The 10837-nt window shown below is 61.2% G+C and overlaps 1 protein-coding gene across 2 annotated transcripts in view; it reads left to right on the plus strand.

Annotated features, from left to right (window-relative positions):
• Window positions 1–10837, plus strand: part of SARDH (sarcosine dehydrogenase) — a 71159-nt gene that overhangs the window by 46683 nt on the left and 13639 nt on the right. For both annotated transcript variants that reach the window (XM_017513108.2, XM_017513109.2), the window contains one exon: window positions 3778–3871. In XM_017513108.2, the coding sequence (XP_017368597.1) occupies window positions 3778–3871 (94 nt within the window). The remainder of the gene's footprint in view (window positions 1–3777; window positions 3872–10837) is intronic.

The raw sequence follows: 10837 nt of genomic DNA on the forward strand, positions 1-10837 counted from the left end.
CCTGTCAGCCTGGGGTTCTGGCTGGAGTGCCCAGTCCCCGCCACGGGGTTCACTTTCCCTGGCACCCCCCGCCAAGTCCTGGACCAGCGGCTCCCCTCTCGGGCTGTGAGTGACTGCGCTGTGGCTGTCCGTGCGTGTACGCTGCGGTGCTCAGAGGCACACGGTAGACGCGACAGTGCTGAATGAAAGGATGGAACGGGAGAGGCCGAGCCGGCTTCTGCCGAGGGTTTCACTTGAGGCTGCCCATAGAAATCAGCGTGCATTCAGGAGACATTTGGGCAGAGCCCGGCAGGAAATGAGTGACCCAGCCTTGGCGCTCTCTCGGGGGACTGCTCCCAGCAGTGGCAACAGCAGGTGCAAAGGTCCCTTGGCAGGCAAGCGCCTGTTTGTCTGAGGCACGCATCGAGGCTGGGACGGAGCCTGGCAAGAGCCGTCTCAGAGGCAGCAGGGTGAGATCCCGGAGGCCCAGCGGCCGCCCCCCTGAGAGAGGGGTGCTGAGCAGAGCGGGAGCATGGTCGGCCTTGGGCTTTGGTGGGGGGTCTCTGCTGCTGGGCCAGCAGGCAGGGGGCCAACAGGCCTGTGAGGAGCCTCAGGCCAGGTGAGGCGGGGATGTCCAGGAGGCAGAATGACCTGAGTCCGTTCGGCTCACGGGCGAGGGTTTGGCATTGCGGTGGTTCCCATGGACTGGGCGAGGCTCATGGTGCCAGACAGCAGATGGGGTGTGCTGGGAGCCTCAGAGGGAGGGGAGGGGACAGAGACAGCTTCCACGTGCCTGAGGAGGAGTGGAGAGTACTGGTGCAGTGACGGGAAGGGGCTGGGGTGCGGCGGAATCATGCAGCCCCCGCCTGGCCCACAGACAGCCATGATGCTGGGTGCTTTTCATTCCTCGCCTAGGTGACCCCAACCTCTGCATCGCTGGGGTGGAGGGAGGGGTGTCAACGCCCAGCCCTTGGAATCCTCTGGCTTCATCGCCACGCCAGCCTTGGACAGGGAGTGGGGCTATTTTTAGTGTGGGGGAGGCAGGTGGGCTGTGAGGGAGGGGGACAGACACACAGATCAAGGTATTGCCAGGGGCGCCCAGCCTCATTATAAGATGCTCCAGGCGGCAGCGGGCGAGGCAGCCAGGGCGGGAGAGGAGCTCACTGCCTCCTGGTAATTTCTTAACTTTCTCCTCCAAAATGTCCTCTAGCTTTCAAAACAAATAACCCCAAGTTTTCTTAGATGAATAGCAACACTGGTGCTGCCGATGAGGGCTGCACTTTGGAGTTGTTATTCGGGACGTGCTCAGCATGCCTGATGCACCAGGGAGCAGGGCCTGTGCGAGCTGCTGCCCCATGGAACTTTCTGGAAATGTTCCATAACTGAGCGGTCCAACAGGCAGCCACTGAGCCCTGTGTGGCTACTGAGCCTTTGTAATGTGGCTAGTGGGACTGCATTTTTAAGACTAGTGAATGTGAACTCAAACAGCCTCACGTGCTAGTGGAGGCTGGGCATGGAGGCTCATGCCTGCAACCCCAGCACTTTCGGAGGACAAGGCGTAAGATCACTGGAGTCTGGGAGTTCGAGACCAGCCTGAGCAACATCGCAAGACCCTGTCTTAAAAGCAATTTTTTTTTTTCCATTAGCTGGGCATGGTGGTGTATACCTGTAGTCCCGGCTACTCGGGAGCCCATGGCAGGAAGATCGCTTGAGCCCAGGAAGTCAAGGCTGCAGTAAGATGTGATTGTGCCACTACACTCAAGCCTGGGTGACAGAGCATGACCTTGTCTCAAACCAAAATGAAACAAAACAAACCAAAACCAACATCCTTGCATGGCTGGGAGAGATGGTGTCGTGCCGTCCAGAGGTGGCCCTCGCTGTGGCCATGGTTCACACCAGGGGCTGTGCGTGTGCTTTCTTGCTGGCTCCTCGCAGCGGCCCGTGGCCCCGCAGGTGAGGGACTGGGGCTTAGAAGGCGTGGGGGTGAGTACGGAGCCTGGGACTAGAGCTGGGGCCTCTGACTGGGAGGCTCAGGCTGGGCTTCCCCTGAGGTTGCTGAGCCCACAGCCTGGGTCAGAGCCCTTCAAAGCCTTGGACCAGGTGGCAGCTCCAGGCTTCTGGCCCAGGTCCCTTCTGTGTGGCTGCAGACAGCATGTGCTCCTCAGGTCTGGAGGCGCTGCTGTCGCTCTCCAGGGCTTGGCACCACGTGGGTGCTGGGTGGTTACATAAGGGTTTTGGCCAACTGTACCACGGCTGAGCACCTCAGGCTGACGTGGGTGGCGGCTCCCAGCACGATGACGATCGGGATTAGGGTCGGCAGCACTTCTGGGTAGCCCACCCTGCAGTCTCAACACCTGCTGGGACCCCAGAGGGGCAGAAGTGGGGGACCATCTCCTAGCAATAGGGGCCTCACCCTGCTGTGCCAAGCCAGGGTGTTCACAGTCAGTCCCATTTACCAAGAGCCTTCTATGTGCCAGGCACATTGGGATGGGGGACTCTGTTGGCAAGGAGCTCCTGGGGGTGGGTGCATTGGGGGAGGGTACAACCAATGTGAGAGACACCCTGGCAGGAGACTGTGGGACCTTGGACAAGGAGTACCTGACCAAGACCTAGGGAGTCAGGGAGGGCTTCCTGGAGGAGGTGACAGCTGAGCCAAGAGCTGAAGGATGATGAAGGGTTAAATGGGGACAGGGGAAGGGGTGAGAATGTGGAAGGGCAGAAGAGGGCTAGACCTGGAGAGGTCGAATGGGCACAGTGCCCAGGAGGTGAAGGCTTCCTTGAAGACTGGGTGCCAGCTCCAGTGAGGTCTCTGGTACTTGGGCAAGTGTGAGGGTGGATTTGATGCCGGGCACCGTGGAGCAGGGGAAGTGGGGAGTGAACCCTCGCCCTTGCAGAGCTTATAAACTAGGGGTGGACCCAGCAAGTCTGTGCAAACTGTCGAGTATGGACCGAGCGTCCAGTGCTCAGGAACATTCCTGGGCCCCCACAGCCCTCGGGTGCGGCCCTGCCCTCGGTAGGTGACAGTCCCCTAGGAGGTGGCAATGGCTCTGTCCCCTCAGGTAGGTGACAGTCCCCTAGGAGGTCAAAATGGCTCTTAGCACCTGCTGGGTGCCAATCCCAGCTCTCTGCCCCTCCAAGTCTGCAGCCTCAGCGTCTCATACCTATGACAGACAGGACTTGGGGGCCGAGGTGCCTGGTTGGAGGGTTAGGTCGGGGAGCAGAGCGGGGTGCTGTCTGGGAAGAGCCCCTTCTGCTGGGGGCTGGGAGGAGGCTGGACTCTGCTCCTGTCCGCCTCTGCTGAGGGCAGGTCTGCTCTTCTGTGCAGCACTGAGGCCTCCAGAGCCAGCCCCCCTCTCGGCTGTGGTTACTGAAGCAGAGCTGGGGCCCTCTGGCCTCTGAGGAGTTGGGAACCTGGAGGGGCCTGGGGATGTGGATTGTGGACCTGGCCCAGACGCTCTGCTCCTCCCGGCCTGCGGGCTTCAGGGGCATTCTCTAGGTAGATAGCCGCTCCAGTCTCAGTGTCCCACTTAAGACTCGAGGGTCTCACAGGAGCTGTCTCCAGGTCTGGTCTCCTTCCCCCAGCGGTTCTGCTGGCCCCGGTGTTACCCCGCTGGAAGGTGACTGCCTGTGTATTTGGAGTGTTCATCTGTCTTGGTGTATTTTTTACTAATCCATGTATGTTGCCATCTGCCCCGTGATGACAGGGACTTGTTCCATTCATGGTGGGTCCCCGGGGCCTTTCCTGCCCAGTCCTCCTGTGAGCACTTGCTGACTGACCGACTTTGCTCTTGCCTGCAGCCGGGCCATTTTGCAGGAGGTGCTGGATGCAGACCTGAGCAACGAGGCCTTCCCCTTCTCCACCCACAAGCTGGTGACAGCCGCCGGGCACCTGGTATGTTCCAGCTGGCCACGTCCTCCTAGTTGTGGGTGGCAGCATGCTGTGAGGGGCACACTGGGGGATCTGGGGGCCGGGGGATCTCAGGCAGGTTCCTTTACCCCCCAGGGCCTTGGTCCCCAACTGTGAAGGGGGACAGTGGGACGAGGCGACCCTCCCACAGGCTGGTGGGAGCACGGAGAGGCCGTGGAGACCAAAGTCACAGCATCTTCCATTCCTCCCCGTGCCTGGTGCGTGCCAGGGACTCAGTCCCAGGGAAGGTGGCCATGCCTCACTGCCTGCATTACCATTTATTGTGTCCCCTTCTGAAAGGCACGGGGCAGCCCTCCTGAGGTGGGGTGACCCCCTGGAAACAGGAGGGCCCGGCTTGGCTAAGCAGTACCTGGCTCCAGAGCACTCCGTGTGGCAGCCCCCCAGCTGCTCTCGTGGGTGTGGAGGAGGTGCTGCTCAGGCGGGAGCACAGCCAGTTCCTGAAGAGCACCCCATACACTAAGGAGCACCCCACACATCCCCCGCCAGCATGAGAAAGTCCCTATCCGGGGGGCCAGGGCCTGTGCCTTCTGAGATGGTGGCGGTGTCAGGTGCCAGGACTCTGTGGGACCCAGCCCTAGGCAGGAGGCTCCCTCGGAGACCAGGGCTGGGGCCCAGGTTCTATTCCGGGCCAGCACGTCCCTCTTCTGGGCTTCATTTCCTTGTTGGAAAACAGACATCTCAGCATCTGCTTTGACTTCTCGAGGCTGAGATGAGGTGTTATTGGTAAGCATAGCAGCCCGTTTGCCAGGGACCTCCTGTGTGCCGGGGACCTCCTGTGTGCCAGACGCTCTTCCGAGAACATCACAGCACATCTCCCCATGTAATCCGCACCGCAGCGTGCAAGGCTCTGTTACAGGGTCTCCTGACCTCAGCACACCTGACATTCTGGAACAGATCCTTTCTGCTGTGGAGCCCTCCTGTGCGACACAGCTGTGTGCCAGCCTCTTGGCTGCTGCCCGCTTGGTGCCAGTGGCACCCACTGTTGTGACAGCCATAAGTGTGTCCAGATGTGGCCAAGTGTCTGCGGGGGGCAGGATTGCCCGATGAGAACCTCGGTGCATGACCACCCTGCTTATTTGCAGGAGAGTAAGCCACGGGGCAGCCAGGGCCCGGGCCTGCAGAGCCCTCCACGGTTCGGGCTGAGGAGACACTGTCCTGCGTGGTGGATGTTGCCCAGATGGAGCTCAGAGGGGCTGGATGGGCCCGGCTGCGCAGGGCCACCTGGCTAAAGAAACCCAGAAAGCCCCCGAAATGTGTCAGTGACACGGATGTGGCCTTCAGGAGGGGTGGGTGGGTGCATGGCCGCATTTGGAGACAGCTCCCCGTCTCTCCTTCCTGTATGCTCATCTGGGGTTCGGGTGGGGAAAATGCTGAGGAGTTTGGGGAGGAGCGAGATCCTGGCCTGCAGAAGGACTGGAGGTCCTGGGGGACAAATCTGGGTTCTGTTAGCAGATAAACAACTTGGCGATGACTGTCAGGGAGGAGAAGGCCTGAGACCAGGGACATCCCGGCGGCTCTGCGCCCACCTCTCCTCTCCAGAGGCTGCACGGGGCCAGGAAGCAGGGCCGGCCGTGTCTAGCTTGCTTCCTGCCTCTGTGGTGCAAAGCTGCCTACTGGGACCAGAGAGGGTGGGCTCTTAGAGAGAGCAGCACAGCTGCAGCCAGGCCACAGGGCCTCCAGACGGCTCGACTCCAGCTCCAGCAGGCCGGCTGTGGGGCCCACGCAGCATCCAGCCTTGTCGTCTGGGGCTGGGCTCTGGTTTGCAGAAGGGGAGGGAGCTGCGCGTTCTCCCCTTTTGCTGAGGCTTGGCATAAGTGCTGCCTCTGTGTGGTTTGGCTGCAGGAGGGGGAGACCACCAGGTGGGAACACGTCCCCTGCCATCTGAGGCCCAGCAGCCTGGCCTCCCACCCGCAGTCACTGCAGCAAGCGGCCGGGGCTTGTTCTAACACAGACTGGACAGGCGGCTCCTGCTGCCTCCCCTCTCCTTACGTCCTCTGGGGCTAGCCCTTTCCTGGCCCTGGTGGCTTCCCCAGGCCTGGGCAATGGCTGCCTGGGGTCACCTCCATCTCTGTGGCCTGGAAACCAGGCCAGGCCAGGTGTTTGCTGAGCTGACACAAAGAAAGACCCTGCTTCCAGGATGACGCTCCCCGGAGGAACAGGCCAGGCCAGACACAGCGTGGGGGTGCGGGGGTGCAGGGACGGACACAGGGGCCGCTTGTCCCCACAGTCTCCTGCTTACTGGTGTAAAAAGCACGTGATGGCTGTATGTATAAATACTGCTCATGGCTCAGTTTCCCACCGTAACGGCACGTGGGTTCCAGGGCCCGAGGGCCAGCCTCGCTTCTAGCAAGCCCACCTTGGGCACGGCACTCGGCCCCTCAGAACAAGGATGTTGGGTCTGTAGGTCTCTGGGCTGCTGCACGAAGCTCGTCTGGCCGGGACACGGTGGTCAGTGGCATCTCAGAGGACTGTTGGGGACGCTCATAGCCTGCCAACGAGTTAACAAAAACACTCTAATCCCATCCCCGGGAAACCGCAGTTGACAGTGGAGTGTATCGTCTGCCATCTTTCCGTCGTCTGTCTAGCTGTGGATTTTAAAACGTACTCCGGGCGTCCCGTGCCGTGCTACACGTGGCTTTATTCCTCCGAGTATTGTGGCTGCTCTGTCCTTTGAACGTTCCCGAAGCACCACTTGGAACGCCCTCAGCTGCGTCACCCGCGCCCTGAGCGTGGATTTCACGCCGGGTCCACCTCCTTGCTTTGGAAGTGGCCCCTGGAGGAGCTTCCCCTGAACGCCATCCTCCCAATAGACCCAGACTATTGGGCTGAGAGGGAGGAGAGCTGGGCCCCCCAGGTCAGGGGTGTGTGTGGCTGGCGGCCCCACCTCGCGGGCCTCTGTGTGCTGTGTTCTCTGTCCTTGGGCATTTCTGTGCCCCTCACTTGCCCAGCGTTGCCCTAGGTCTCAGGTGGCGTGGGAGAGCAGCGCAGAGCTTTCTAGGCCGGGGTCCCTGCCTGTGGGATGGGTGGGAGGGGAAACAGGGGAGGCGGGACGTGTCAGCTGGCGTGCGGATTGTGGGGACCCAGGGAAACAGGTGGTGGGGAGGTGCTGCGCGTGCATAAGGAGGCCCAGCTGCCTGGAAACAGGCTGCCCGCTGGCCGTGGGGGGTCTCCATGGCTTACCTCCGTGGTCACCGTCGGCTCACGAGGGGCCACTTGGGACTCTCAGCCAGGCACTAGCGTTTCACCAAACTAAGGGACGCGTTCCGAGTGCAGTGCTTCTCGCCCGGTCCCTCCGCCGGCGCGGGGGCTCTGGAGTGGACTCTGGGCATGCTGCCTGGGAGCCTGCTGGCTGCCGGATGAGGGTCCCGGGATGGAAGATGTGGCTTCTGCCCTCGGTGGGCTCAGACCCCGAGGGAGGTTGGGGCCCAGGAAGGGACCTGCAGCCACAGCTCAGCCTGTACTGCCGAGAGGTCCTGGGCAGGGTGAGTGATAACCACAGGCCAAGGAGTTCTTAGGGAACCGAGAATCCTGCAAAGGTGGCCACAGAAAACTGGGTGCTGGCAAGAGACGGACAGGGTGGGGCGAGACCCAGGTGTCTCGCCTTTCGGCTGGGAACAAAGTGTGGGCTGTGTTGGGGGGGCTCTGCCCTGGGACTGACCCCAGGGGCCTGTGGATGAGCCAGGAGACAGCCACATCGGCTGTCCCGCTCCACCCGCCACCCACCAGCACTCTCCCGGTCCCCATGCCAACACCTCCCAGCCCTGTGACAGGACCAGGGCAGCAGATGCCCCCGATGCTGAGGGCAGTCTTCTGTCTCCCCATGGCACTGGCTGTTGGCATGGACAAGCTCCCAGCCGGGGACAGCCGGTGCCCCAGGGCCACTCTCCTTAGGAGGACACATGGCGTTACAGCACACAGATTTACTGTCACCTCGGCTAAGTGGCTGGTTCTGTGGGGTCCCTCCCATGCTCATGTTCTTGGAGTCCATGGGGCCCACTGGGGGCAGGCCGGGGGTGAGCTGGGGTTAACTGTCTTCACCTAGAGACCCTGGTGCCCAACACTGACTGCAGCCCACTGGCTCCTCGTTGGCCGTCTCCCTCCTTGTCCTCCCTGTGGCTCTCCGGAGTGGCCAGGGTGGGCCTGGCGGTCAGGGCTGCATGTGTCTGGAGGACCACTCCCGCCCTCGGGGCTTGAAGTTGGGTGGCCGGTGGGTCCAGCTCCCATGAGAAGGGGCCGGGACTTGAGGAGTGCACACCACTGAGAGTGTGGAAGACGGAGCAGCGGCAGATCCTGTCCTCAGGGACCGCTGCCTTCTCTCGAGAGCCCTGGGGAGGTGGGGCCAGGAGAGCAGAGGTGTTGGGTCCTTGGTGTCAATGTTAGGTTTTTGCTGACCTGGGAACTGTCCCTCAAAGCGGCCAGGGCCACACATTCCCAGGTAGCCCCAGCCTGGGAGACAGTGGCTTCCCCATTTTCTGGCCATCGAGATGGGTGGGGGTTCAGCCACTGGCCACAGCCAGCTCCCCCTGTGGGGCCTCACAGGCAGGTGGGTGATGGGAGTTGGGTTAGCCACAGACACTGGGGGCTTTGGGACCGAAGCTTCCATGTGACCCTGAAGGCTCTGTGGAGCTCAGGCCGGACACCTGGCCTCCTGTCCTGCCCCGGCCATCTGTGGGGCGCCTCTCTGGGCCTCAGTGTCCCCACCTATAGCACGAAGTCTAGCACAATGTCTAAAATTCTTTCCGGGTCATTCCGTAAGTCTACCCAGACATTCTGGAGTCTCTGAATCCAGGGAGAATTTCATTCTCCTAAATAATATCTTGTGCTGGCTTAAAAATGTGTTGATGACATATCCCTCAACGTGAAGCAATGCTGGGCTGGAGCTCGGGGCTGAGCCCAGTATGTACAGGCGATCGGTTGGATCCCAGCCAGGCAGATGCAGGAGAGGAATGTGTGTGCTGCGCAGCCAGCGGAACCTCTGGGTGGAAAGCAGACGTGAGGGCTGACGAGGGCGAGGGCCAGAGCTGCAGATCTGGGTCCTGGGCACAAGAGGGGGGCGCCTGCCGCTGCCCAAAGGCCCTCCTCGCCACCAGACGCCTTGGGCCTCGTTCCCAGCTGAGCGCGGCTCCTGCTGCACCGTGATTCTTCTCTGAGAGGCTGGGATCTGACCCAGGCTGCCCCGATCCCTGGACTGCTAGAGGAACAAGCAGGGTGGGGAGAAGCTGTTGTCCACCCGGCAGCCAGCAGACCAGCTGTCCTTGCTCCCCAAATATCTGCCTCCAGGCCAGCAAGACTCCCCGGCAGCAGTGCTCTCCCGGCGTGTCTCCCCGAGCTCTGCTCCGCCGGGCGCAGCGTTCCCAGAGCCCCCGCCGAGTCCAGGCCCCGCTGCGAAGCGGCAGTGCTGGGCTGGGAGCATGCCTCGGGGCACCGCGATAAAGTGATTTTCTCTGAAAATTAATTTCAGCTCAAAAGGAAATTGAATCTCTTTTCCTGACAGTGAGAAGTCCTCGTCAAGGCGCTGTTAGAATTCGATTCGTTCAGGATGGAGCCATCCTGCACCTGTCCGCATTAGATGACCATGACATGCCAGTCCGGGACCAACTGGGGGCCAGCCTCTGCCTGAAAACTCGATGTATAGAACCTGTGCAGATTGGCCGAGGTCTTAGACAGATACCCGGTGCCACGGGCAGGTTCCGCAGTGCAGCCCAGAGAGACCCGCAGGCGGGGGCACAATGTTCCTGGTCGAGGGTCAAGCTGCTGCCGTGAAAGTGTGAAGGGGGCCGGGCACGGTGGCTCACGCCTGTGATCCCAGCACTTTGGAAGGCTGAGGCGGGCGGATCACCTGAGGTTGGGAGTTTGAGACCAGCCTGACCAACACTGCAAACTCCATCTCTATTAAAAACAAAATTAGCCGGGCATGGTGGTGCATGCCCGTAATCCCAGCTACTCGGGAGGCTGAGGCAGGAGAATCGCTTGAACCCGGGAGGTGGAGGTTGCAGTGAGCTGAGATGGCACCACTGCACTCCAGCCTGGGCCATAGGAGCGAGACTCAATCTCAAAAAAATAAAAAAGAAAAAGAAAGAAAAAGAAGGAAGGAAGAGAGGGAGGGAAACAGGGAGGGAAGAAGGCATGGAGTGCCTGCTGCCCTAGGGGAGGTTGGATTGAGGTTGTGTAGTGGGTGGTTGGAAGCTTTGTCCCGCCCTGGATTTGTTGCTTCTGTCTGGGGCAAGTGGCCTCCTGCAGAACCAGTGCAGAGGGCCCTGAGTGGGGACCTTGGAGGCGTGATCTGTTCCAGGTTCTCACCGTGCCCTTGCAGGGAAAAAAAGCTGTGATCCCTCTCCTCACCCAGCATCAGGGGCGCGGGCGACAGCCCTGTAACAAAAGGCAGGTTAACAAGAGAAAAGCACACCAGATGTGCTTTTAATCAAAGCTTTATGTAGCACAGGAGCGGTCGGAAAGGGAGACCCAGAGGCCCGGGGAAGACGGGAGGGGAGGAGGAGGTCGGAGAGAGGCTTGGGCTGCCCCAGAGGCCTTCTGGTCTCCTTCAGTCCTGAGTTCTCACGCCAGGCGCCCTGCTTGGGGGATCATGGTCTGAGCCCTAGCACCCCTGCAGCAGGTGAGCCTCGAGCCTGCTGGCCACGGTGGTGGACGCTTGTGGGAATGGGTGCCAGTGCTGTGTGGGCCAGGGCAGGGGGCCTCTGGACCTGCCTTCGGACCAGGTGTGCCACCTGAGTGGCCTGAAAGGAACAGGGCAGACAGAGCGGGGGTCTCTCGCCCCCGGGGACCGTTGGCATCCTGTAGAACTCCCTTCCGGGCCTGGAGGGGTCTGACATCCAGAACCCTCCAAAACCCTGAGGCCAATTTGGAGCGAGAGCCACGGTCATAGTAGCGACATCTGCCTGAGCGTGGGGGACTCTGTGTGGGGGGTTCTGC

The sequence above is a fragment of the Cebus imitator genome, unplaced genomic scaffold (genome assembly GCF_001604975.1).
Source record: "Cebus imitator isolate Cc_AM_T3 unplaced genomic scaffold, Cebus_imitator-1.0 Scaffold486, whole genome shotgun sequence".
NCBI lineage: Eukaryota > Metazoa > Chordata > Mammalia > Primates > Cebidae > Cebus > Cebus imitator.